The following is a 27,845-nucleotide window of genomic DNA, read 5'->3' on the forward strand; positions in this document are numbered from 1 at the left end:
CTTAAGATCATCTCATCAAGGATATTATTAATATAAGACATTTACAAAAATATAAAATACAAACATTAAGTTGTCCTCAGTCTTTCATGAACTGTTTTCACATGCTTAAGATGCATTTACTATAGGTTAGCAGTTGGTGCCTCTGTGGAAACGTTACTGGAGAAATTTTGCCTGCCGTTACCTTACCAACTGGCGTTTGCTACACAGGGCTTCCCATTCTAGCTTTGCTTCCTACTTTTCAAGCATGGGAAAGGCCTCAGAGTGCAGCTAAGTAATCCTGGAAGGAGAGGCAGAGGCTGTAGAAGCTTGTTACTGAAGTCCAGAATTCTTACAACAGAAGGGAGTTTGGCATGACCTCCACTACAGATAACTTTAGACTCTTCAGCTGGAACACTAACCGGATTTTACTATACAGCATGTGTTTAACCAAAGCTACCTCCATAAAGTCATCAAAAGAGTCTAAAATGATAATGGTGCTTCACGCTTTTCTGGAACACAGGGTTATCTATCATTCTCTTGTATTGAAAGCTGTTTCAGTTGGGGAAAACAAACAAAAGTGTGACCTGTTTTTCCTTCCTTTCTTGGCTAGGGCTTGCAGTAGCTTCTGTAAAAACATCAGATCCTTTTCATAGGTATCGGCCAGCTATTCCTTACTGTATATGAGCCACACCAAGCTACCAAGGATTTTATTACTTAGTGAAATATCCTAGAAACCCAATCTTTGCAGCTTATTGACACACTCTACGCAAAGAAAACTGAAGGAGCTGAACTACCACCCTGCAGCAGCCTTTAGCCAAGATCTGATCAGTTTAACTTAGCAAGTACTAACGCTTCAGCTGGAGACATTTGCTCTCAGAGTATGACAGCTATGGAGATTCCTGTATTCATCTTTGTCAGCATTTTTATTTTTTCTTAAAAAGTCAGCATTAAAAAACAAAAGCAGGATCAGAGATTTCGCCTTGTGCGTTGCCATGAGGTTTTTGCTCCTCCTATTCCTCTCAAAGCAGTGCCTTGTCTGATTTCAAGAAGAAAATAAATCTTGTGCTGTGGGTACTGGCTCCATCTTAGTTCCACCTGCTGCTGCACAGTAGCTGCTCTGCCTCACACCTGGGCTACCCTGTGATGCTTTCAGCCGCCTATACACACAACAGATCCTGCAATAGGAGGTTAAAGCCCTGAGCAGGCAGACATGGAGATGGGGGGCGGGTGGGGAAATGGTGTTTTTTTTTTGTTCTTGTAAACATCAACCAGGAAATACAGCTGTACAGCCATTTTTCAAGAAGTAGTACAGTGAGAATGACTGTGTTGGAGTAGCAGGATACAGGAAAAAAATAAAGGGGAGGCAGGCAGAAGAGGCAGAAACACTTTCAGAATTAAGTCACTATTAAAGAAACAAACAAAAAAAACATTTTGAAATGAAACACTGGTATCAAAACTATTACCGCATCAACTACAGCTCAATATTATTTCCCTCAACTCCAGCTTGTCCTATTCCACATGAACTCATGGGCATTTAGACCAACAGTCTTTCTATAGCTTGCTGCACAGACTGGATCTGAGGCTTCAGCTGCGATCCCTCCTTGATAGTGATGGAGCAGGCAATGACGGGCCGGGAGACACCACATGCCCGGCCCAGGGCCTGCTTGGAGCGCACAAAGACGTAGGGCACGTTCTTGTCCTCGCAGAGAAGAGGGAGATGGAGGATGATCTCCAAGGGCTCAGCATCTGCAGCCATGACAATGAATTCTGCTATTCCTCTGTTCAGTGTTTTAGTGGCTGCAAGAAAAACTTAAGATAAGTCTAGGGTTTTTTTGTAATGCACGTTAATAAAAATCATTAATAGATGTTGAAATTAGCAGGAAATCCAGGGGTAGTGCAAGGACAGCTCAAGGCAAATGGCAGCTGCAGCCACAGCTACAGAAGAGTGGCAGTCAGCAGTGCAGGGATGCAAGCTGATCTTCAAAATCCCCAGAAATCTGGGTTTGTTCAGCCTGGAGAAGAGAAGCTCAAGGGGTGTGTGTGGGGGCAGGTGGGGAATGTCCTTGCTGTCTTCCACTACCTAAAGGATAGAAAGGACAGGGCCAGACTGTCCTCATGGGTGCACAGTGAGAGAGCACTGAGCTGCAGTCAGTGATTGCTGCCTGTAGGAAATTCTGGTGGGACACAAGAGGAAAAAAATCCATTGTGAGAGCAGCATAAGTCCTAGGACAGGGCCCAGAGACTGTGAGCCTTCATCCTTAGAGATTTTTTCTCTTAGAGATATCTTTAAGAGATTTTTTTTTAAAAAGATCAACTAAACAAGACCCAGAAACCTGAATCAGCTTTAAAGGGAGTGGTTCTCTAGACAGATGGTACAACAGACCTTCAGAGGTCTCTTCAAACATAAATTATTTAATAATTCTAAAACTAATGAGGCACCTGGTAATTGCAGCACCTCACCACTAAAGCATGCATGAACATGGTACACCAGAAATACAGTTGGAGCATCTACCAGAACTATAAGCAAGCACTGAAAAAAGTAGTTTAACTCTGTCCCAAATATTCCACAAGTTGACAGAGAGGAGGAAGAAAACATGGCAAATATAAAAACAATGACACACAGCTAGAGAGAGAGAGAGAGAAAACAACCTTCAGACACAGCTTCTCAGAGCTCTTCCTATAACTCAAGCAACTCTTACATATTTGGTAACAGGCAGCTCTCACCTTCGTTGGCTCCCTTGCGTAGCTGCTTGTAGTTGCAGGATTGCTGCACGAGATCCAGGAGTGTTTTGGTGAGCTGTGCATCAGCCAGTGGGTAGGCTTTGGGGTTCACTTCTGCCTCACTCTGGAGAAAGGAAAGAGCGAAGAGTGTTACAAGAGAACCAAGGGGGGGCTTCGCTGGGCACAGCACTGTGTAGGTCTTGAGTCCGTCACATGTATCAACTGTTGGGGCCAACTCATCTGCTCAACACAAAAATTCCCATTGCGTTTCATTTCTCCTCTTCGAAGCAAGCAACACTGCTGCCCTCACCGCTGGGGCTTGTGGAGTTGGGCAATTTGAATACTGTGAGCTAACAGCAGTCTGCATGCGCATGCTTCTGCACGTACTACACAAACGAAGCACTTCAGAGCAAGCTGCTGCCAGCAAAAACTTAGCAAGTTCAGACCTGAATTGTAAAGAAAACCCGACAAGCATAAGCTATGAGATTCAGTCCTCTAAGTTACAGATAGCTTCGAGACTTTAACAACAGCGGCCTGTTAAAATGGTAGCAACACCCCAGCAGCATTAATAGCCAGCAGCGGCAAAACTAGCGTTCCCGTTTCCCGAGCGCTGGCGTTCACAGCTTGGCGATTTGAACGCGCCCAGCGCGCAGCGCGGGGCACTCCCGCAGCCCTCCGCCCTACCGGGCGGTCGGACAACGGCCCCGCGCTCGGGCCGCGCCGGCCCCGCTTGCCCAGGAGCCCCCGGCGCGGGCGGCCCCACGCGGCCTCCGCCCGCCGGCCCCACGCGGCCGCCACGTGCGCCCACCCCGCTCACCATGGCCACGCTCTGGACTGCCCGCGCCGCACGCGCCCTCTCGGCCCGAAAGCTTCACGGAGGAGGAAGGGGAGGAGGAGGAAGGGGAGGAGACGCGCAGGGCCGCCGTGACGGCGGAAATGAGGTGCCGGGGGCGGGCGGCGCCTGTGCCGCGGCAGCCCTAGGGCCGGTGCCGAGGCGGAGCTCCGTGCAGCTCGCGGCCTGTGCCGGCCTCCCGGCCGTGTGAATATGGCGTGAGCTCCTTCGCGGGCATCTCTGCTCGCGTATAGAGGTCTCCCAGATGTCTGCGCTTTAAAGGCGCTTGGGTGCTGGGAAAGCAGAACTTGCGCTGTTTTTCTGCACTGCACGTAGGGAGTAATAGTTGAAGGTTCTCACGCACACTCACAACCAATCCATTCTGATATAGATTGCAGCGTAGGGACCATCTCTGCAAAGGATGGGATTTTCTCTTGCTTTCAGGATTAGCTGCTAGCTAGGGCCTACAAAGCATCAAGCCCTCTTGAAAGAGCAAGGAGCAAAGTGAAACACGAGGGGAACAGGCAGCCGGGGAACAAGCCCTGGAAAAGGGAAAAGGCCGCAGGGGGTGAGAGCTCACACGGATGAAGGTGCCAGAGCAGTCATAGAGCTGTGCCCTCCACTCAGGAGGTGCCCATGCAAACAGAGGATGCCGCTCGGGGACAAGAATGGCCTGGGGACAGATGCAGGTCCCTCGTGAGTCCCCAAAAAATGGATCAAAGCTTGCGTAAACAGAGCATAAATATACCTGGGGGTCACCTCTTAACGCCGAGGCTCTTACGCCGAGGCTCTTCCCCTTACTCTCCCCCGGGCGCACTTAAAAAGCAGCTCCGCTGCTGCCCACTAAGCGGCGCCAACGGTCGCCGCTAACGGTCGCCGCGCGAGCGGCGGCCGTTGGCCGTTGGCGGCAGCCGTTGGGCCATGGCGGCGATGTGCGCGCGGCTGCCCGGCCGCCACGGGGCGCGCTGGGCACTGCCGCTTCGCCCGCCCTTCTGCCTCGCCTGCGCCCTGGAGACCCTGGGCGATGGCGGCGCCTCGGTGGGCAGCGACCTTGTCCCCCTCTGCCAGCCTTGGGACACGGCCCCCTCAGGCCTTTTGGCCTGTGTTGGCCCCACTGAGAGGGCAGCCCCGCTACCCACCACCAACTTTTCCATCTTCTTCTCCCAGTCCGGGGTTTGGAGGTGTCCAGGTGCACCTCGGTGCTCAGCCGTGCTGCACTGGGATGTGCTTCCCCCTAGGACGGCGCAGGCAGACGCTGTGCACAGGGCCGAGGGCTAACAACGTGTTTGTTGTCTCCACTCTGCAGCTGGTGCGCAAGAAGCACGAGCTCTCCCGGCTCCGAGAGGCCCTGGCCTGGCAGGCGCTGCCTGTTGTCCAGCTGCTGGCGCCAGATGAAGGGCTGTGTGTCCACCTCATAGGAACTCTCTTTGGTAAGAGTGCTGAAGGCCTCATGCAATAGCAGAGAGAAGGCAGTTCTTGCCCGGTTTTGAACGGATGAAGAAACATGAGATTTCTCCATATTAAAAAAAAAAAAAAAGATTTTGAGACTACTAATAACTACTTTCACACTCCCACCTTTCTGTGCTAGGTGTATTATTCCCTGCAGAAAACTGCGCCTGTCATTTGATTCAGAATAGGTTAATTAATTTTCTTATTCACCAAGGAGCAGAATTAGCATGTTAATAAAGCTCTCCCGCCTAAGTATCTTAGCTTGGCTTTAGGGGCTTGTGGGACTCAGTGCTCTGGCTTACGGCTCTTCCCAGAGCAACTTCCAGTCTGCTGTCGCACCTCAGTGCTTTTTAGTCGTACTGGACTATAGCATTACATGACAATTCACACAGAATTGTGTGTGTTTGAAAAATGTTGTAGGATTTAATATGAAATGTGCAAAATACTTTTTTTAATCTTTTTGCACTATCACTTTTTATCCATAGAAATTCTCGTACCTGTAGGACTGTATTACCCACTTCTTTCAGGAGGATCAGACTCACAATGGAACACGCTGCTCAGAAAATGCCTTTCCAACCACAGTCTCTGTGATCCTGAGCATCTCTTGGTGGTTTTTGTTTGCACAGAAGTGCTGGGGGAAAGGTCTCTGAAATGTTGGCTAAACTCTTGACAGAGAAGGAATAATGGTCTAAATGAAGCAACAATAAGGCAGGAAGAGAAAGGTGGAGGGTGTGAATGTGAGAGCCTTCAAAGAATAAATATATTGGGTTCCCCTAATTCTCAGATCTCATTTGCACATCACAGATGTTTCTTATTCTTTGGAGGGGAAGTGACTTACAAGCCCCTTCCCATGCCTCGACACAATGAATAATTCAAACAGTGTTTTCCCAGTTGATTCACACAAACTGTGCTGTGCATATGTTGGAAACGGAGCTATGTTGGAAACAGAGGTTTTGTTTTGTTTTTTCTTCAGGGTTACTTCTCTTGTTTACACTGTCTGCATATATGGTCCTATGCAGATGTGGAGGGAGCAGTGCTTGTGGCAAGCCCAATCCTGTGCTGTAGGACCCTAACACTGAATACCCCATAAGAGTGGGGAGCTGTGTTTGCATATCAATGCTCTTGCCTATTTTTAATAATTCTGTCTTTTTCTATGAGGATTTTACAATTTTAGGGTAGCTTTGGGTTTTACTATACTTGCTGTAAATCCTCAGGCAGTTGGGCTCCCAGTCTAAGCTTGGGGGTACATGTGAATTTTGGATAGAGCTTGAATGAACCAAGGATGCATTTGGTGCCAGAATGTAAGAGGGAGCCACAGATGAGTGTCCTAATGTCCCCGTTCCCTGTTCTTAAAGGCATCTTTTGTGATACTCCTTAAGAGTATCCCTATTCCTTTGCCAAACACAGGTTGGTGTCATGTGAGGTAGGGGAAAACTAGAGCAGTTATAAATTGATTTGCAAATCTTTTTGAGAAGGTGCTGCAGCACTGATAGCCACAAGTAGGAATGAATTCCATGATTAATTGTTGCTTCTGTTTTAGGGATGTTGCATACTGTGGAAGACAGCAGTGCCTTGGACCTGTGCCTGGAAGGTGAGAGGCAGGTGCCATGTCTCAGATACTGATGGTTAATGAGGTCAAGTCTGTGTCTAGTCCAAAACAGATAGTGAGATGTTGAGCTCCAACATGTGTAGAACTGGGAAGAAAATTTATTGTCTCTCAGCGCAGGGTGATGAACAGCCTCTCCAGACTTCTTTTTCTTTTTGACTGGGGAGGAGAATGAATGGGATGGGAGAAGCAGACATGTGGATTTAAATATTGGTCTCTTACAGGTTCTCTATACAGTGAATTTGTCCTCAGATGGATATCAGTGCCAAACAAAGCCTTGTCTTCAGGCCTGACCCAAAGTTTATCAAAGCAAATGGAAATCATCCTGTTGGCTTCAGTGAGCTTTGAGATCTGGTGCCTCTCCTCAGGACAGAGGGTTTGGGATTTAGCTACTCCTCTTTGCGAGCAGTCCTTCATTTGTAATCTGGAGGCAATGCTTGCAGGCTGAGAAGGGAATCTCTGCAGTCCAATTAACCTTGGGCATCTTTGCTGAGTCCAGTAGTATTAGCAATGCGATGGTTCCCTCCTGTCCAGCCGTGACAGATGAAAAGAGGGATGATCAGCTCATTTCCAAGAGGGTTATCAGTTTCCAGGCACGTACTTGACATGGTGTTACAGAGGTGAGAAGGTTTTCTGTCATGTTACCATTCCTCTGCAAGGTGGCTACTCTCAGAGCTGTTTTAACTGAGTGATAGCTAACTCCTGAAGGTTTTTATAGATTCTGAGAATTCTGATCAAGAAAGGACCATTAAAACATCTATATATCAGCTCTATGTCTCTACTGAGCCCTGTAGTTTTGAGGGGTGTTTTAGTGGCTAAGGTATGTCTCTATGTCTCCTAGGTAAGCCTATAGTACTGCCTTGAGAGGTACCAAGAGATGGTGCAACTAGAAGTTTGCTAGAAAACAAACAGCACTTGTGCATCGGTGCTTGGTAAACAGTTTCTTGTTGATTCCCTCTGTTAGGACAGAGGGGACCGAGTTTTTACAGTTGGCTGTAAACTCTTAGCTTATATCTAAACATAGTCAGCTACTATGATTCTCATTCCTTCTCAGGAAGGACATGTCTTTAAAGGGCAGTTTTCATGCTTTTGAAATCCTTCCCTGCTCAGTTTTCAGAAGTTGTGATGGTTTTAAACAAGGTATTTGTTTGTTTCTTCTCTTTTCCTCCTCTCTCTCCACCCGCTCTGCCCCCATTTATTTTGTGTCCTGATGCTCAGTTTGTTGCTTTTAGTTTATTTGCATGTATGGTTTGTTGTGCTGCTCGAACGGGGCTGCTGTGGTGTTGCCACAGGAGGCCCAGGCTGGGCGATCAGAAATGATAGTACTGGGAATGCAGACATTAGCCTGCTCTGTCAGCACCCTCTTGCTCACTTAATGTGTAAGCTCTTTGCTCACTGCTCTGCTAAAACGCCGTAGAAGATGGATTGTGAGTGTCCTTTGATGTGAATTACTGATTACCTTTCTCCTGCCTAGTTCTGGTGCAGCTTATAGTGGAGCTGAAGTCGGAGCAGTACTTACACTGTGTTTTGGATGAAAGCCAAAAAGAGGTCAGTGAAGATGAGTTGCCTGCCCTTTGCTTCAGTGCTTCAGAGGTTGAAATGAGATTTATGAGAGGCCCTGCAAAATCACAGCTACTGCTCTAGCAGAATGTCCTAGTGCCCACTCCCCTCCTGTGATTTTGACAGCATTGGTGTCTACTCTCAAGATTTCCTGTTGTTCCTGGGAAGCCTGTCAGCTGCATGGCTGCGTGATGCCCTGATGAAGCTGTGGACTTTTTCAGGTTCTTTTTCCGTCCCTTACTATGTCGATGACAAAAGGAGCTTTCCCAGCCTGCAGCTGATCAGTGGGCCCTTGCTCTCTTCATTCCTATATTTGTGGTGGTTCCCTGAGGTATAAAAGCCTAGGAAAATAGCAAAGGTGAGGAGTTCAGCTAGTTCATCTCCTCGCGTAAAAACTGAAGATGAGAGGGAAGAAGAGGAGCAAAAAGTAAGAAGCTTCTTGGGTGAATTAAGAGAGCACTGCAGCATTCTGGAGACTTAGTAGGTGTGTCCAGATTTTTCCTGTGATTTATCCTACATGGTGAAGAGGTCCATACTTAAGAAAAGATCCTGGTCTGGAGCAGTATGCATCACAGAGCACTTGCTGTTTTGTGCACATTTCCTTTTTTTGGACTGTGTCTTTGTCAGTGAAACATTTTCTTCTTCTGTCTCGTCTACAGCTGTGCAAGGCAACCACCATGAGAGGCAGCTTGCCCACATTCACTCTCTTGGGCAGGCTAGCAGATGCCATTCCTGTCCTAGCTGATTTACTGGTGGTAGAGCACAGTGAGTCATCTGTCATGCCCCACTGAAGTTTTCATCCAGGTAGTATTCACAGCCTTAGCACACTCCTGCCCCCAGCGTGAAGAACTTTCATGAAGGTCACAAGAGACCCCTTCCCCAGAAGGTGGGGTGTGTTTGGGGCCTCCAAGGTTGCAGATCAGCACCTTAATACAAGCTTGTCATTGTACTCTGTGAAGTGAGATCTGTAGGTCTGTCTTGCAGAGGATGCACACCTGGTTCTTCTTTCCTTGGTTCAGTTCCCAGGGCTATGCTGAGCTGAGCGTGCTCAGCTGTTGGTGGAAGTGACTGGGGTGATGGGCCTTCATCTGATGAGCAGTGAGCTACTCCAATCATTTCTTTCTGTACCTCTGCTCAGAGGCTCCTAGGAGCATTCCTCACGCCTCTAAATGTGTGACTGCATTAGGGGGAGAGGTAGAGGGGAAGTAGTTACTCACTTAGTTGTGGCATTCATTGACCTGTATGCACAGGTCTGTGCAGTGGCCTTTCACAGGCTTTTGAGGGAAATGGCTGTTTAGAAATGTCAATTACTTGATGTGAATGCTTTCCCTTACTGTTCCTCATGCTAGGTAATGTCGTGGATCACCTGCTGATGGGCTTGACGTATCCAAATGAAGGTGTAAAGGCTGCTGTGTGCTATCTGTACGGCAAGCTGTACTCCTCTCCTGTTGGCACAGAGCGGCTCTCGGCACACTTCACAGAAAAGCTCTGCGCCCTCTTCTTGAATACCTTGGGCCATGCCCAGACAAAGGAGCTCCAGGTTAATTGTTTGGGTAAGGCCTTTCTGAGAGAAGCTGTGAGGTGCAGGGAAATGCTTAGGACAGAGGAGGAAGGTCATTGCTCATCATGTGAGTTGTTTCCTAGAGGAGCATTAAACAAACTCCTAGGTGATTAGGCTGCCTTGCAGCAGGGCAACCTTGTCTGAAACAGGGATCCTTTCTGTTACTGTAGAGTTATCTCATGGCCCAGCCTGGCTGCTGAGCTTCCCCAGGCCTCTGTTGTCCCTCCAACCCCATGTTTGCCCAGCTCTGATTTTTTTCAGGCTTGGCACAGCAGCTTGACCCACCTCATTCTAGGAAAGACCACTCATGAAAGACTCTGTGTGCAAACACTTGCACAGACTGGTAGGTTCTGTAGAGCAGTGGAACGGAGTCTAGCAGATACTGTTCTCTGATATGGAGGAATGTGTTATTTAGATTAGAAAGCTAATGTGGAAACAACACTTTCTTGCATTCATGCTTCCAACTGCACTTATTAACTGTGCTGAAGAGTGCAGTTCCAGCCCTCCTGGCACTTCTTGTTTGCAAACCATTCAGGGAATTCCTCTTTCACGTAGGAGGTAAGCAGGAATTGGATTGCTCCTGAGGTCATCTGCTCAGCTGGTGGAAATGGATGTACCCTGATGATTTTTATCAGTACCTGTAGCAATGCTCTGTGCTTTTATTCAGATTTTATTTGTTTGTTTATTTTTATTGATACCCTTTAACTGAACACAACTGTTCCACTAAGAGCATGAAAGTAGGAAGGGAGGATGAGCACCAGTTCTCTAGAAAGTATTCTATGGCAAATCCGTGGTTGTTAGTGTATTGCTGTCTGTAACATCTTGGAAAAAATGCAGGTCAAGAGCTCTCTCAAGAAACAGTTTAGGGAGAAGGTACAGGAGCAGGGAGAGAGTGCAGCTGTGTTCCTGAGATCATTTAGCATTGTACCTGCACATATTCTAGAAGGACTAGGGAGGAGATCAGATCCAGCAAAAACAATCAGCAACATGGGGTTGCAAGACCTGTGGCTCGTGGAAGTACCTGGGGTGCTGTCCATAGAAGATCCCTCAGTGTGAGATGAGAGGCTTTGCAAGGAGTGCAGGATAGGGAAGGAGCTGGCAATGAATGTTAGGCTATAAGTATTCCTGTGTTAATGTAATCCTTCATGTGCCCAATGTGATGCTTGCTCCCACTCCCTCTTTTACAGGTTTGCTTAAGGAGCTGCTGAAATCCGACCATTTTGTGTCCATTCTTATGAATAATTCGATAGAGGAGGAGTGTAAGAACCCTGACTTTTTAGAAGGCGAAAACCCACTGCCACTTATTCTCAAAAAGGTGATGGATGAGTGGCCTTACAGTGTGCAACCTATCACTTTCTAACAGATTATTCCTTGTTCTGAGGTGAATTGTTGGTAGAATTAAAGAATTTGCTGGACTGTAAGGGATCTTTAGTAGAGGCACTTGACTATGCTGTTGCCAACATGGACCAGCTAAAGAGGCTGCTGTGGAAGGTGGAGACACCCCCATAGATCATCCCACTGCTCATTCCTGCATTGGGGAATTTTTCCTTGTGGCCTCAGCTGACTTTACTCACTGACACTAGAAGTCTGATACAGCACTTGTAGTGTGTCAGCATAACTAAGTATGAGCACAGAGCTGTCCTTACTCATAGTCTTGTGTATTGTGACCTTTGTTTTGCGTTTCTGAGTGTATTTGTCCCAGTGTTTTATCTTGCCTTTGCAATTTTGATCAGTGAAATACATGTCCAAAGAGAAATCTTCATTTCTTTCTTAGATTTTAAAATTTAGAGAGAACTATTTATTATTCTCTCTGTACCATTAACTTCCTGCCTCTTTTTGGCTTTTTTTTTTCCAAACAGTTTTTGTTAAGCAGAGACCAGATGTTACAGGCAGCAAGTTCTCACTGTATGGCAGCAGTGCTGGTTCACTCTCCCAGCAGATATGCTCCTGCCTTTATCCATGCCGATGTCCCAGGTGAAGTGCAGCAACACCTATTGTTTGTCATCCTGCTTGTTTGTACTAGGAATCTCTCTGGATCCAGGAAATCCACTGGTGATGTAATCTGTGCAGTGATATTTTTTGTAACAGTAAAAATAGCTAATGTGATTTTAGGAAGAGAAGCAAAGAATAAATTTTCCATTGGAATTATAGAAGCAGGTGTCAACAGGCAGAATGGAGATGCCACAACAAGAATTTGGATAGGTCTTTGAGGCCAAGCCCCCACTTGAATGATGTTAGGGAATGTTTTATGACCCCTCTCTCCCAGTTGTAAGACATCAGTTGTGCAGGTGACTTATAGCCCACTTGTCATATGGAGGGCAGAGTGCCCTTCATCATGTTACATTGCTAGCTGCCTCCTACAGCATCTGGATTTTCCTTTAAAACCTTTACTCCCAGGTCCCACCTGTCTCAGGAGAGACTGCATTTTGTTTAGATTCTAGCCTGTATAATATAGCTGCAAAGCCTTAACAGGCTGGAGTCGCATCTTATCCAACTAACTGTTGTGAGTTTGCACAGAACTTGGCCTAGGATTTAGCTTTGGAGTCCAGCTGTGGGTGATGGCTCATTATTTCACTCTTCTCTCAGTAGACATAAATGCTTTGGTTTCGTAAATCCCTTAGAAGATGAAAAAATATCACTGTATCTGTGGTAAAGCTGGCTTCGTGGTTCTTTGTTGTGCCAAAGACTAGAGCTCCATATCAGGTCCTGCCTGCAGAGTATGTGCTGGGAGGATGTCTGCCTGCAAACTCTAGTCACTTCGTTTTGAAAACTAGCATAACTCCAAGTATCTTCTGCCTTCTCCCTCACTGCTGTTTCACACTATAACCATTCTCCCTATGGCTGTTGCTGTGATTCCTGGTCTCCTTCCTCTACGGTGTTTTAGGAGCAGCTGTGAGCAGATTCCCCCTTACCTCTTCCTTATTTGTGTGCGCCTGCAGAATTCCTCTTTGAATGTCTCTCATGCACCAATGAAATACTCATCTGGTCAGTCTATTGCTGCTTGCTGCTCCTAACTGAAGAGCGCCTTTTCTTCTCCAAGTGTCACACGGTGTATGGTAAGTCATGCCTGTCCAACAGAGTGACTGCAGTGTTAGGCAATTGCTGTGCCCCTAGCTGAATTTCAGTGCTTTAGGAACGATCCCCATTTCCAGTCAGGATGGGTAAAGGACTGAAAATGAATATCCACCAGATACGTTTGTAATGTTTTCATAGCTTGAATTTACAGTGTCTCTGACCTAATGGGTTCCTAATGAGTAAATGTGCTTTATAATAGCCAAGCCTCATGACTAACACTACCTCAGGACTTACTGGGTGTTTTTGTGGAGATGCCAATGATAGAATTAGGAAAAGAAGCCAAATTCCTTCCTTTTGTCTGGACTTTCCTTCAACAATGGAGGTTGAGGCCTATTATGAGGGAGCTGAATTAACACAGTGTTTTGGGCAGTTTATTCTGTTGGGGCCTCAGAAGAATAATTGTTGAAATCTTTCTTCCTTTAAAAAAAATATTTTCGTCCCATTCTGGATTTTGGGGTGTGCGTTAAAAGCCTTCTCTGTGCCTTGAACATGTGCAGGTGTTGAATCTCTGGTGAGGAGCCTCCGGGATGTCCTGCAGCTGAGCAATGTAGAGTTGCACAAGCAAGGGCTGCTGCTTTTCACTGAAATCCTGAAAAGGTAAGGGCTGCCCCTTAGCTGGTTTGCCCATGCAGAATTTCTGCCCCAGGGATGGGAGCTTTGGAGGTTTTACTGTTCAGGCTTTTTTTCTGAAACCAAATATCTATGCCCTGGAGCCTTTTGTATTTGCAAGATGTTGCTGAACAAGCACATCACCCTTATCCTCGTGAAGAAGGGCCTGCTGGTTGTTCTTGGACCTCCCAGCATGTCCTCTTTGTGCATACAGCCAGTGGTGTATCTGCTTCTTCCTCCTCCTTGTCTAGTTGAGAGGCAAAATCTACTTTCAGCAGTAGAGAGGACAGAAGGGGCAGGCTGGGATGGTCCAGCCTGTAGGTGAGCAGACCTGCTCCTGCTGAGTGCATCTCTGTGACAAAAGGGAGCATGCAGATTCCATGGCTTTTGGTCCTGTGTCTTCATCTGAGCTAAATTCAAAGAAGAAAAACAAATTCCAGGCTGAAATATTAATGGTTTCTGTCACTTTTTTTTCTCTCTTTTTCTTCTAAAGAATAACAAAACTTGGCTTGTTTTTCTTCTATGGTTCCTGTTCCTGCCTCTATGATTTTGTTCCTGTCTTGTCATGCTGTTGTCACAGGCTTCTTTTTTGCTGCTTGGTTCCCCCAAGAGAGCCCTTGAGCTGAATTTTGGAGATGTCATTGTCAATTCTGCAGCAAGTGGCAGGGATAGAAGGGGAAAGAAAAGCAGCAGTGTTGGAACACTGTGATGATGCCAGTGTGGGCATCTGTCAAAAGGAGAAACCAGAATGTGGGAAACACTAATTACAGCATTAACGCTTGTCAAGCGGAGAGAACGCTCTGCCCAATTACTCTAATTTTCTAGCGTTCACATTTTGGTTGACTCTGGTTTACCTTAGAACTGTAGTTTGATTTAAAACTCCCCCACAGCGAGGGAAAGGGGTCTCCTCCTGGAATCTCTCCTTCTCGTTTCCCTCACAGCAGCGCTCTCTTGTTTTGCACCTCCCCTGCACCCTGGCAGTTTCTAGGCCAGACTGACTCCCTGTTTGCAATATTAGGAAGGCTGGGAGTGGCGAGTAGCTCTCTCTGTGCTTCTCCCAGCACCTCTGGAACAGCAGGTGCAGTTTGGGGCCCAAAGACAAGAAGGTGCACAAAGCTGCAGAAGTGTTGTCCTTCATGCCTTTTTTTTTTTTCCTTTTTTTTTTCCTCCCACAGACCTCAAAGACATCAAAATGGGCCATATTGCAAGTGGGTTTGTGCTTCTCAAGTGAGTCAGCAATACTCCTCTAGGCCTTCCTCCTCCTTGCATGAGTCAGTAATGACTCTTCTGAAGTGTTTTACTTCAGAAGGCCAGTGATTAAAGGAAGAAAATGCAGAGGATTAATAGAATTTAAGTATCAGTAGTAGGAACAACATGAGGTTCAGCATATCCATGGCTTGGGCCATGGTCCAGGTTCCGGAGCTCCACAAGGCCTTCTCTCTGCCTTGCCCACCTCCCGGCTTTTTCTCACAGCAGAACATGAGGTGACTGCCAAGCTGGATTTGAGCGACTAAAAGGAGGGCTTCTGCCCCTGCTCACTTGTTACCCTGCAGCTGGGCTACTCATTTGATTTCTGCTGAAGTTCGCTTTTCGCTCTCAAATGTGCATGGAAGCGTGTGCTCCTGGCTCACTCATCTGGCATGTCTGTGAAAACGGAATAACAGGGAATGTTTTTGGCTCCAAGTCTGGCTTCTGTTGTGCTGTGCTTTTCCTTCTCCCGCTTCACTAGCTGGTCTCTTTGGTGAGGCAAGCTGTTAGTGCCTCATTCCCACATGTTGCTGCCCGCTTCCCCCCTCCTTCCCAAAGGTATCTCACTTGTCAGGACCCAGCTGACCCCTTTCTGCCATTTGTGCAGCTTGACCCAGTATCAGAGTTAATGACTCCTCATCCTCTGGTGCTCTGGCATGGAAAGCTCAAAGATTATCAGATGTAAGGTGATCGGACAACAGAAGTGCTCACTCTCAATCAAAAATGTCAAAACAGTTGGGTTAAGTTTTTACTTTTCAAGTTCATGAAAAACCCTGTCCTGGCAGCATCTGGCATTAGAAATGTCACAGGACTGTGAGAGAAGCTATTCTTGTGTCCTTGTCCTTGCTCTGGGATGGAAGTGTTTACATGCTTACGAGAAATGTGAATTTCCTGATGAGTCCTCAAATGCTAGAGCAGATGGGCTCAGCATAAAGTCCTAGGCAGAGAGATCACTTTGTTTTGCAGAGCCTGTTTTTCATGTGCTTTTCATATCAGGATTTGCTGGCACAGTCACACACATATCCAGGCAGTGGGTTTTTTCACCATAGAAGGGCTCCAGACATGCTCAAGTTTGAGACTGTGTTCCTTGAGAGCAGCTGGCTCCAGATACTGCAAGGCTTACCTATCCATGTGGTGAAATGCGGAGTGGGTGCTCCAGTTACTTTATCCTGACAATATTCTCTTTGCTGTTTCCTCTTCTCAGGCAACCAGTGGAAATCAAATTATTCACAAACCGAGGTATATGTAAAGAAGCCATAGAAGTGCTGCTGGAGACAGTGAACTGCCCAGTGCTAGAGGTGGCAGTGGAGGCTGTGAAGGCCGTGGCAGCCTTTCTGAGGTAGGCAGGAGGGTGTTCACAGGTTTTTTTGTCAGATAGGTCTGTTGATACCGTGTTGATGTCTGGCTCCTCTGGGACTGTGTGGGTGGGTGTGCTCCGCAGCGGGAGTTCTCGCTGCAACAGCTGTAGGTACAACAGAGCTACCCGGGAAAGAGGGCTGCAAGGCAGTGTAGCCGTGGTGGGCAGCAAGCTGCTGCAGCTAAGACTCGGGCTTGTAGCACCGAGGTCACTGTGGCTTTGTCATTCCGCGCCCTGTCTGGGTAGGTAATGAGTGAGGCTGTATTTGGGCTTGTGTCTGTATGAAGGCACTTTCTTAGGAAAGCATGTTGGAGAGAGGTGGCAGTGGCACTTTGCTGTTGAAGGAGCAGTTGTTATTCCTGCTGGTGCAGCCTTACTTCATGACTTGTCCCTAGCAGGGAACGCTCAAGCTTTCTCTCCCTCTGTGCAGGAAGGACCATCTGAGCTGCCCCCCTGTCCTGTATGCAGAGCTGCAGAAGCTGCTGGAGGCAGTGCTGAAGCGATGCGCAGACCTTTCCCCACCACAGAGCAGCAAGAGGCATGCAGTAAGTCCGGAATGGATGCTACCTCTTGGAAGGAACAAGCAGGACAGGAACGACCCTCTTGGCACAATACGTGGATATTGTGGATGTGTTTCAGACCTTCTGCCTGCGACTGTTGGGCTCTCTGGTGTTTCTTCTTGATCCCCATGCCTGGAGAGGGTAGCAACCTTTGCCTCTGAGGTAGCTGAGGCTGGGTGCTGGTGAATGCCCAAGTTTCTACGTCAGTGAAGATACCTGGAACACCACTTGAGTGCGCTGTTCCCTTTAGGTGTCCAGTGCAGAGGTCGTTTAAACCTCCCCTTCTTCCAGGTCACACCTTGTAAGGTTCCCTTCTCTTTTGTTTTATTTTTAATTTTATTTTTATTTTTAGCAAAGACCATTCTGGTCTTTGGTGCCTTCTGGTGCTTTTAGATCAAGAGGATCAACTTGCATGCACTGAGATGCCTCAGCAAGGGAATTATTAGCCACTATTTGAACTGCAAGTCCTTTCCTGTTCCATGCAGTTAATTTGATGTGCTGCTGGGAACTGTGCACCCTGAGGACTGTCCCCTTGTCAGGTGTCAAGGACTGGACCCCATTGCTGTGGGTTTAGGAGCACATGGTTTAAATCACAAATATTTCTGTAGAGGCAAGACCATCTTGTTGGAGTACCAGAGAGCCAAATGTCTGCTGAACTGTCTCTAGACCTGCAGCCCAAGCTATGTGACACTGTCTGGAGATAACGGAGTTGCTTTCTGCCTGAGGGGTAGACATCTGTCAGTCTCTTTGCACACACAGAGCTTGGTGCCCTATTCAGAATAATAGGCCTTATAGGAAGGAAAATAGGCAAAGGATAAGGAAACCCAGGCAGTCTGAGATGGGAAGAGGGGAGAAATGAAATGACTGCACCTCTGGTAAGGTGTCTTGGCATCAAATGGGGAGGGAATTTGTAGATCAGGAGTTTTGATCTGCCATGGCTTGATGGAACTAGCTTGCTGTGCCCTTCTGGCCAAACTTGGTGGGATGCTGTGTGGGAACAACAGCTGGCACCTGGGTGATTGCTTCCAAGATTTGAGTGCTGACCATGTCCAAAGAGCAGTTGGAGGAAAATGGATTTTTAAAAAAAGCACTATGTTTTCCCTGAAATGTTTGAAGCTTCAATTGCTGAACCAATTGAAACTCAGACTGGACAAAAACATGGGAATAGAAACTGTACTATTCAAGGGATGGGGCAATGCAGAGCTAGCAGCTATATTCCCTCAGGAAAGCAGAGTAACCCTCTAACCCTGCCCTGCCTAGGAAATCACAATACCAAAGATATAACTATATGAAGGAAGTGAATAACGTGAAATGTTTTTTTTTTTTTTCTTTCTTGCTGCTTGTGTTAGAGAAGTAAGCTCTTTAGTTTCACAATGAACACAGGATCTTGAAGACTTCTCTCCTTTAACAGGGTGACCTCCTGTTCGCAGTGCCTCAGAGTCACACAGGAAACAGAAACCTTAGCAGAGTTCCTCAGAGACAGGGCCAGTTCTTGCTTCATACCCTGGAAAGTTTCAGAAATGCTTGTAGGTGAGGACTAGTGGAGGGGTGTGGGTGTGTTTGTGAGTGTGAGTCCTGACACATCATTGCTGGGTTTCTCTACCCTGCAGTATCAGTGTATTTGTGTTACACTTACCAGTGAAGCTCCAGAATGATGGACGTGAAACATTGTGGATAGTGGCAACTTTGTGGTACCTGCAGGTATCTCCCAAGCAACTTGACTGAGACCTATCAGTTTATTTCATCTCTTTGGCCATTGAAGACTTGCTTGAAAATAAGATTAAGAAGAAAATGGACAGTATCATTATCGAAATCCAGTAATGATGTAGGGACTGATGGCAGGTATATGTGAAGCCGTATTCCATTTCTTATGCCCCAGGCTATGCAGTCTCACTGCTGGAGAGGATTAACCATTTAACAAATAAGCATCTAGTCCAGCTGCTGGACTTGTATTTGCTCATATCTGTGTTATGTTGCTGCATGTGGGTTCATGGGCACCAGTTTTTCCTGTTTTACTGGATGGGAGACATCCCCTAGCGGGCCAGGAGAAAATGGAAGATGGGTTTGCATAGGAAACCTCCTCTGCTGCAAGGGAAGACTGATTTTTATGAGGTTTGCTGTATTGTGTTCTAGCCATTCTGGCCTGGCTGAATACATTCAGTCTTGCCACACTGAGGCCTCCCAATGAAGATATTTCCTTCGGAGAAGATAAGTCTTCCTTTTCCCAGCTTGTGCTACTGTTATAAAACATTGCTGACTTCTAATAGCTTCACTCAGGAAGAAGTTGTTACTGCCAGAAGAGTTTCCAATACATCGTTTGTGTTCCTAGGGTCCCTAATGGTAAAAGTTGTGAAGGAAATGCAGTATCTCCTAGCTTTCTTTACTGAGTGGGGAGAGTTCCTCTCTCCTCTGGGTTTTACTGTGTGTTTGTAGGTTGGCAGTGGAGTTCCAGAGTGACCCGATGGCCCAGGAGAATGCTTTCACTGCCCCCAACTCTGAGAGCAAGGACACTCTAAGCAACTTCTCTGAGTTTCTGTTGAGGATTTGTGACAATCTCTGCATCCCCATGGTCATGGTAGGATTTCTTTTGAACTTTTCTCTTCCCTGGGTACCTGGATAGATGTTCTTAGGGATGGAGAGATGATGGGAAAGGTGTTTTGGAAAGAGAGTATGTAGCACAAATAAAGTGCAAACGTGGCATTTGCCAGCTCTTCAAATATGTGTGCAGCATTACAACATTCATGCAAAATGGGAGTGTATGGAGTCCGAGGGTGAGGAAATTCATAAAGCTTCCATAGAAACTGCAATGTCTTTCTTCAGACTGTGCCATCCCCATAGCAAACCTGACATGTTACCTAATCCACAGTTGTTGTGGACAGTTAAGAACGCAGGAGTGCTGTTTCCAGAAGGTAATTTTGAGCCCGTCTGGCAGACACAGCAAGGACAAAACTAGGCCAGTGAGGCTATATAGTTTGAAAAGTAGCAGTGGAGTCGCTTGTGCATTCGTGCTCCATGGCAGCCTTTCACTAAGACACTTAGAGCGTGGTTGTCCGAATGATGGGACTCTGATGCACTCCCAGGTGTTGAGTAAATTTTCCTTGCGCTTTGCCACTGTTTCAGATACACAACTTCTTGCTACACCTGGGGGCCTGGGGATTTTTTGTTTTATATTTTTAACAGTTGGTAGGCATTGTTACTGGCTTGCTATTCTCAGCCTTGAAAGCAGAGTGTAGTGCAGCCCAGGTTGGCAAAGCTGGAGTGAGTGTGCTGCTTCTTGCTCACTGGACTTAGGTAGAAATTGTGGACTGTGGTAAAATTGCCCTGTGGCCCTCTGTAAGAGTGAGTTGAGATGTTCTGTTCTAAACCATTTAGGGCTAGACCCTGCAGAGGACCTAAATGTCTGTATTTGCTCCTACACAGCAAAATGCTGAAGCACAAGTACTAAGTGGCATTGAACCTAGGCATATGTCCCGTGTCTTGCTGCAGAATTAGACATTTGACCTGTTTTAGAAGTTAGGTAACATGAATGGTAATGTCAGTAGTTCTGTGAGGGTGTAACTGGCTGCCAGCTGGAATCAGGAAGGAGTTTCTTGTTTAATGCAATATCTTACAGCATTGTTCATAAACTTTGGGTGGAGGAGCATTAGTTGCTTTCAAAATGATCTGTGAGCCTGTTTACCTGCTGCCAGGCAATTTGATAGAAGGGCTGTTACTGCCATTTATGTGGATTTGGAAATCTAATATTCTGGGCAGGGAGAAGCAGGAAGAGAGCTGCTGCTTTCTGTACGCATGGCATACCACCCATCTGATATTTTCTTCATTCTTTCCACAGAGCTACCTGGAAAGGGCTGTCAGCCCGTCAGTGATGGAGGTTTTCATATCGACCCTTAATATCTTGTTTACAGTGATGCCAAACATGAGGGATAAATTCTCCAAAAAGCTGGGTACGGATGATATGCCCTGTGCTGCTTTGCTTGACAGATGGAACTTGCTGCTGCTGCATATTTTGAGGCAATGAGCTTAACAAGACTTTCAGTGGGGGATTACACTGCGTATTTGTGTGGGTAAGAACAGAGTGTGCAGTCATGTTCAGTAGGATGAAAAGTTATTTGCTCTAGGAATGGTGATAGGACTGATCTTATCTTAGATAAGTAAATTGTGTCAGCTTTACCCCTTCCTCTGAATACTCAGAGTTGCCATGTTTCTGAAGATAGGAATTATGCTGGAATTATCAATTGGTTTTTACTATATAGAAACCTACTGACTTTGTGCCTTTCTTACTCTGTAGATCAGAAAGTGATGTACAGAATCCCTCTTTTCTAAATATGTAGAGCTAGCAAATCTTTCCTTCTCCTCCCGACAAGGCAAATGAATCTCAGATACTGTCCTCCAAATCAATGGTTCTGGAACTTGTGTGCTCTTCTCCCTCATCAGACACACTTGGGGCTCTTTAGACATTTCTGTCTTTCTTTCTCTCCAGCATCCTCCTCCTTCATCCGCCTGACATTGGAGCTGAAGGCCAGATTTTGCTCCGTGCAAAGGTATTGTGATGTGTATATTGGAAGTGAGTCATAATTTTCCAGGTGCAAAAGCAGATCACGGCTATCTAAAGCAACTAAATTAGCCAAGAACTGAGCCTAGAATGCTCAAGAGTCATATCTTATTGCAAAACTAAACAGTGACTGAGAATGGAAAAGCTGTGAGAGCAGGGAAAGGCAGGTAGTTAGTGGGAGGGTGAATGGGTGCAGCTTTGTGAGAATTCCGTGCACCACTGTAAGCCAGGCAGGTGTGGATACAGCAGCCTGGCTTTGGAGTAGTGAAATCTGTGAGTCTTCTGGAAAGAATTGCAGTGGCATCATTTCCATTTGAGCTCTGGCTTTCTAGGCTTTCTAATACCACTACTTATGTTCCTCTTGGCATCAGAATGTATAATAAATAGGAAGGGTAAGAAAGATTAACAAGATATATTGCAAATGGTTATCATTGGCATAGGTTATGATTTTACAGTTGAAGAGTGCTTGGAGAGACTTTCTATGAGTCTGCAGAGATGTTTTGTGTCCTCTTCCCTGTGACTGCAACTTGTTAAATGAGTAGACAAAAAAAAATACAGCACCCCTTATTCAAGTCACCACTGTGGGAGCTAGCATAGGGATATCTGTGCCTTTGGGTGGTGTGGGGGGACTGATCTAGGACTGCGAATATTGTAGCATGTGGTGCTAAGCATGTCATGTTACAGTACAAAGATGTTTCGTTATGTCCCATTCCACAAGGAAATCATTAGGGAGAGGGAAGTGCTTGCAAGTACAGCTTTTCTCACAGCTTTTAAGTATTTTTTTGTCATTGCTAATTGTTCATCCCTGGAAACATCATTGTCCCAAAATCTTCTTAGTAGGGTTTGTCAATGGTATTGGGTATTGGGAGCCCCTCCTCACAAACCTCTTCTCTTCTGTGATGTTAGAGATCATGACATTGTCCCCATGTATATTCACTGTCATCACTGCTACTCTGTCTGCCACATCTGTCTTGTTTTGGCAGAGCAGGTATTTGTATGTGATTCAGTAAACTGAAACTTGACAGATGCTGTGTGATATTAGACGTGGGATGAGGTTTCTGACCTTCTCCCTTTTATATTTCTGGTGTTCTTCACAGTAATCCTGTCTTGAATCAAGCATGTTCCAGCTTCCTCTACAACTTGTGCCTGAGCCTCTACTCTGCAATGGAGAAGGAGGGAGATTCTTCTCAAAATGGCAAGTCTGGGGAAGAAGACAACTTGCTTCATTTTGGTTGAGGTCTAGCCAAGCTCTGTTTAGGCAGTAGGAGGGAAGGAAAAAAAAGAGTGCGGGGGAGAGGGTGGGTGGAGGAAAGGGGAGACACACATCATCTCTATTTTGAGATTTTCTTCGGCTTTTTCTTAGGCTGGTCTGCCAAGAAGATGTATCAGAGAGTGCCTCTTGAGAAGTACTAAACCCTAGCTGAATGAACGTGGTTCATTTATGTGTGGGTTTGCTCACCTGGTGATATTCATTAGCACAACTGCGCATACTTTAATTAAAACAATGTTACTTGTCAAGGAGTCACCTTTATCTGGGAATTAAGGTCACCTTTTTTTTTTCCCTTTGGTTTATTTTATAAAGCTTTCCTATATATAATGCAACTTTCCATTGTAGGTGAGTCCCAAATAAATGAGATGAAAGTTTCTACATAATAAAATCCACTGTTCTCCCTGGCACTGCTTGGATATCATACTGGCAGCACTGGCAAAGAGCTGGGGACCTCAAAGCAAAAGTCTCCTTTCATCCTCATGGCCAGCTCTGTTAGATCAGGTTTTGGCTTCTATTCATGCCAAATCATAGAGGTGCACTTGCTCTTTCATGTGCTGTTTGCAGACTTGGCGGGTAGTCATTGGGTTTTAATACTACTCAAACCAAGAGCTTCCCAAGTTTAATGTGCTTCAGTTTAGGATGGGCAGATCCTCCCATACCTCTCCGTTTTAGCATGGTCATTCCGCATCCCTACCTATCCTGCTCATACTGGTTTCATTTCCAGAGCAAGAGATGTTTGAGCTCCTGCAGAAGGGCCTGCCTCAGTTAAACTACACGCTTCCTGAAAGCCTTCTCCTCCTGACTGAAAATCCTGAACCTTTGTCTTTGGATCAGTCTCTGTGCAGCCACCAGTATTGCTTCATACTCCTCTTATACTTTGCCTACACCCTTGGGGACAGGTGAGCCACGCGTATACAAATGCAGGTGGTTGTGAGTTATTTTGATCATCATGCACCAATTTTTAGTGGGTGAGGCTTGTCCAATTTTCCTGTTTCTTCTCCAATCTCCTTGGCTGCAGGTTTGTCCCAGAGGCAGAATTATTTTTAGCCATAAAAAGTTTCCTTCTATCAGCACAGGACCGTGGAGACTGTCCCCCTCCATACATATTCAGAGCTGTGCTTCACCTCCTTGCTGTCTGTCAGGACAAAAGCAACGACCTGGACTTGGTAAAAGAAAATTTAATTCCTCCATCTTGGACCTTTTCTGTGGAGTTTAACTGAGGTTCCTCCCCACCCCCATCAGCCCTCTTGTGGGCTGTGTTTTGATGTATGTGATGAGTGATGAATGAGTGGAAAGTGTGCAGTGTAGCTACGCCCTGGAAAGCTAACTGTGAAAAGCCGCTAGGGGATATAGGTTTGATTGAATAAGCTTGTGCTATGTGTGGGAAGTGTAAATGCGTTGGATAGGCTGTGAATTCACATACAGAATATTATAAACTTCATAGCTGCGATCTCCTGAACACATCCCCAGCCTCTGCAGAGTACTTTCTAGTGTTCCCATATGGCTTTTTGCTGCTGCACAGCTTTGAGCACTGCATAAAGCCTACAAGTTTCTTAGTCTTTGTGATGCAAATGGGCCTCACAAAATGATCTGTTTGATTGTCTGCTCTGAAGGCAGTGTGACTTTTTCTCAGGGTAGATACTAATCACTTCAGCTTTTGGATATTCACTATCTAGTTGTCATTTTGTTCTCTCTCTCCCTTTCCTTCCCACACACTTGTCAGAGGTCATTATGCGCCATAAAGAGGATCCTGGATAATCTCCCAGATCTGGGCTTGGTCTACGTTCACTGTCCTCTTTTGCTGAGTTTTTTCCTGCGCTATCCTGAATTTATGGGCAGATTTGGACACCAGATCCTCCAACTCTGGTTTTCCCGGGAAGACGGCAATCAAAGTGAGGCTGAACAAGCTGGTTTTGACATGTCTGAGCAGCTGAAGAGGGCCAACCCTTTGCTTCCCATTCTGAAGAGCAATTCAAGCGTTTTACTTATTTTACTGGTACGTGACTCTCACAAGGACAGCCTGTTATCTCTGGCCATGATTCAGGGGGAGCACTTTGGGCTTGTTGATTTTTAAAGCATTTTGGGTTTTTCTGAGCTCAAGGAATTGAACTGCATGCACAGATTTCCACCTCCCAGGCAAACCTGCTATGGCAAATGGCACTGTGTGTGTGTTAGCACTACTGCTATCCACTGTGATAAAATGGGGTCTTTGGAAAATTGGCTAGGAAGGGATCCGAAGAGGACTGCGATATCTGCCATGGAAAAAAATTCTTGGGCTCTACCCTTTCCCTCTCCAGATAGACTGCTGGGTACTCTAGATCATTCTGTGGCACTCTTTCAAGAAGCGGTTTGCTATTTTGGGAGCAGTTGTGTCCTATTGATAGATGAGATGGATATGAGAAACAAAGAACTTTCAAAAAGCAGCATGCAGAGAGCAGGACCTCAGGGCTCAGCTTTCTGTTAGCTTTTTTTTTTTTTTTTTTTTTTTTTTACTTTGTGTTGAACTGGAGAGTTTTGTCTGAGATTTCTGCAGTGCTCTGAATTTTCAGGACTGTAAATGGCCCATTGTGTTATTCTTAAATAGTAATAATAAGAAAAGATGAGAGAACTACTTGCTACAGGGAAGAAAGGGGCCTTGCAGTAGTTGGACTTGTGTTTTTGCCTTTAGCTGGTGAAATGAGCTCTGTTTGTCTTTGTAATCGTAACAGAACTCAGGTCCTGATGGCTGTTCAGAGGGTTTCTGTCATTTCCACCTCTCCTACCCAATCTGTCACTCCTCTGCATCAATGACCAGTTGCCCGTGACTACTTAGCCAGTCATAGCAAATACTTATTAACATTTCCACACAGAGACATGAGATTTGCTGGTAAAGACAAAAGCTAAGATCTGTGGTTTTTCTCTTCCAACCCATTATTGAAAGTAAAGATATGGAGCATTGAGAATAAAACCCTGTGCCAGTGTACAGAGAAGAAGCAGGGTTTGGTTGTAATGCCTGAGGTGGCTGGAGGCTAGGAATCCATCTAACACAGGCATTATAGACTGGCATGTATTTATTCTGGTCTAAGAGGCTGTGAAATAATTTTTAATATCCCAGGATACTGAAAAGACTGGCAGGATGGAGTGTTGCTCAGGACAGTTCTTTTATAGGCTTGGGCGCTCTTGTAGAGCAGGTAGCAACATCCAGGCGTTTGATATTACTTCCCGACTATTAGTAAAAGCAATTAATACATTGACAGATCAGTGTGCATGAGAGGAAGTGTCCCATTAGACTTGTCTACCTTTGGCAATAGTTTTGGAACCTATCACTCCTCAGGCTAAAGTCAACATATGTATCACAGGTCTACAAATTGGCCAAAGAGAAATGATGGCTCCCTCTCTGAAAGGTACAGCATTCCTGCGTTCCCCTTGTCTGTCTTGCCTTGTGCTCTTGCAGAAATAAATTAATTTAGCTCTGTCCTAGTCTTTAAAGAGAACTGTAATAAATCACAGGCTTTGACAATTCACCTCTCTGTTGAGGAAGAGCATAATCAATCTGAATTTATATGGGCTAATAAAACAGTGCAATATCTTAGAATAAATATACTGTCAGATATACACAAAACTTATGAGGTGAATAATCCCAGTCCAAGAAAACAATAGTAAAATGAAAGGCCTCTGCATGGTACAGTGAAACAAAAATGAATATCTGTCCAAGCATGATTTATTTGCTTATCTGCTTTTAATAAATGTCTGGATTAGATAGAGCAGATGGTTAGTGGCTTTGTTGGAGACCTTGATCTCTTGAGTAAGAAGGAAAATGTTAATACAGGGAAGCATTTACCAAGGCCAGGAGGGCTGTAACCCTTGGTTAGCACTGTCCTGTGCCATCCTGTGTCTGTCCACCTGGTGATAAATGTGGTAGCTGTCACACACTGGCCCACCTGGCTTCTCCATGGTCCAGATGCGAGCTGCTCTCCTGGGGCATGGGGATGGGTTGTCTGACATTAGGTTACGTTCCTGAATGTCACTAACAGAGAGAAGCTGAGGAGAGAAATTGAGAATAAACACAGGTACTTAACACTGTGTTGTGTCCATAAAATTTGGCTTTCAGAGCAGATTGTGTATCCCTTTCTTTCTGAGAGAGAATCGAGATAATTTTCCATAGAAAGCAATTGTGGAAAAACCTTCACCTGCAGAAGTTGTCATCTTAACTGCAGGAAGCTACAGGTGTTTTCTGTCATGATGTATAGGATTGATGCTGCCCCTGTAAATTTTATCATCTGCAGCTTCATGGGATGTTTTCATTGAAACAGCAGCTCACCCTGTGTGCTGAGCCCAGCTGGCCTGGTGCACCTTGTGACAGGAAGCCCTGCAGGATGGACTCGGCTGATCAGTATCAGATTAATCTCTTTTATTTCTCTGAACGTCCCCTTGCCCTTGTGTGGTGAGGGAAGGTAAACAGTGCTACCTTCACTGTGTTATTCCTTATTCTGCACCATACAGTGCTCTTCTTCCTGTCTGGAATTCTCCTAGTATTTTTAGCCTTTCTTCATAAGGAGATCTCTGCATTCTGCAGAGGAGGAACACTCGGCTTTTTCACCTGGGCTGGGTTAAGCCCACTGTGCCAGTGCTTCACATTGTACCCCTTTATATGCAATATTTCTGGCATGTGCTGGAGTGAGGGATTTGGCAGAAAAGGTGCCAGAGAGCAGTCCTCTGACATCGGAGCTGCTTGTGCAGCCGGCCCCCTGCTTGTTCCCAAAGGTCTCAGCTGTAGGCGGGAATGAGCCCTCAAAGCTGGAGGAATTTTTCTGGCACGGGCAGGCGTTTCTTACCTTAACCATTTTCCCTGGCCGCTTTGCTCTCCCCCATCAAGACTGGATGCGTAACTATCATGCGAGAAGGGAACATAACCAAAAAAGAAGGGCTCAAGGCTGGGTGGGCGCTCCTGGCAGGCTGTGGGCTTGGCAACGTTGCTCAGTGCCGTTTCTTTCGCTGTTTCCCTCTTTCTGCTGTACCCTTTGCAATGCAGTAGTCAGGAATACAGGGGGAGGAAGGGATGGTGGTGCTGACTTATGTAATACCATAGTGTTGATGTTTGCTTCCTCAGTTTTATGGAACTGTGCTTATGCTTATACTTGTATGCATGGTGAATTTGATGTTAAACACCTTAACATCAAAAGCGTGCCTGAATTAACGCTAGTGGCTGTGGGATTTGGCTCCCCACAGAGCTGTATTCCAGAAGCAGTCCTGTGGGCTGCATGCTGTACACACAATTCTCCCGTTTGCACTGAGTGATTGCTTGTCTGGTTTACGTTTCAGGCAGTTTAGCTGTTACGTTGCTGCTGCAGATACTGGGCTGCCAGCCCAAGACTTCTCAAAATAAGTAGCTATGGACTGACTCACAAGCTTAGTTTTAAGCAAGCACCCTACTATGTGGCCTGATTTTTCAAAAAAACAACAACAGGGAGAGCAGGAGTCCCAGAG

The 27,845-nt window shown here is 46.0% G+C and overlaps 2 protein-coding genes across 3 annotated transcripts in view; one reads left to right on the forward strand and one right to left on the reverse strand.

Moving 5' to 3' along the window:
* Positions 1–1,216: 1,216 nt before the first annotated feature.
* Positions 1,217–3,621, reverse strand: SNU13 (small nuclear ribonucleoprotein 13). Its single transcript, XM_088532962.1, has 3 exons — positions 3,518–3,621; positions 2,704–2,824; positions 1,217–1,776 (listed from the first exon to the last, which is right to left on the reverse strand). Exons 1-3 carry the CDS (start codon positions 3,518–3,520, stop codon positions 1,514–1,516), a joined length of 387 nt encoding a protein of 128 aa, XP_088389088.1. The 5' UTR covers positions 3,521–3,621; the 3' UTR covers positions 1,217–1,513.
* An 832-nt stretch (positions 3,622–4,453) lies between these two features.
* Positions 4,454–27,845, forward strand: part of LOC104577064 (coiled-coil domain-containing protein 134) — a 44,666-nt gene continuing 21,274 nt past the window's right edge. For both annotated transcript variants that reach the window (XM_088532821.1, XM_088532822.1), the window contains exons 1-20: positions 4,454–4,570; positions 4,839–4,962; positions 6,522–6,572; positions 8,062–8,135; positions 8,807–8,912; positions 9,497–9,700; positions 10,896–11,023; positions 11,568–11,682; positions 12,648–12,764; positions 13,281–13,380; positions 15,845–15,979; positions 16,428–16,542; positions 17,969–18,087; positions 18,991–19,132; positions 20,390–20,501; positions 21,038–21,098; positions 22,207–22,304; positions 23,104–23,278; positions 23,398–23,545; positions 24,103–24,375. In XM_088532821.1, the coding sequence (XP_088388947.1) occupies positions 4,454–4,570; positions 4,839–4,962; positions 6,522–6,572; positions 8,062–8,135; positions 8,807–8,912; positions 9,497–9,700; positions 10,896–11,023; positions 11,568–11,682; positions 12,648–12,764; positions 13,281–13,380; positions 15,845–15,979; positions 16,428–16,542; positions 17,969–18,087; positions 18,991–19,132; positions 20,390–20,501; positions 21,038–21,098; positions 22,207–22,304; positions 23,104–23,278; positions 23,398–23,545; positions 24,103–24,375 (2,514 nt within the window). The remainder of the gene's footprint in view (positions 4,571–4,838; positions 4,963–6,521; positions 6,573–8,061; positions 8,136–8,806; positions 8,913–9,496; positions 9,701–10,895; positions 11,024–11,567; positions 11,683–12,647; positions 12,765–13,280; positions 13,381–15,844; positions 15,980–16,427; positions 16,543–17,968; positions 18,088–18,990; positions 19,133–20,389; positions 20,502–21,037; positions 21,099–22,206; positions 22,305–23,103; positions 23,279–23,397; positions 23,546–24,102; positions 24,376–27,845) is intronic.

This window comes from Tinamus guttatus, unplaced genomic scaffold (assembly GCF_059628265.1).
Source record: "Tinamus guttatus ecotype Peru unplaced genomic scaffold, ASM5962826v1 Tinamus_guttatus_pri_ptg000472l, whole genome shotgun sequence".
Lineage (NCBI taxonomy): Eukaryota > Metazoa > Chordata > Aves > Tinamiformes > Tinamidae > Tinamus > Tinamus guttatus.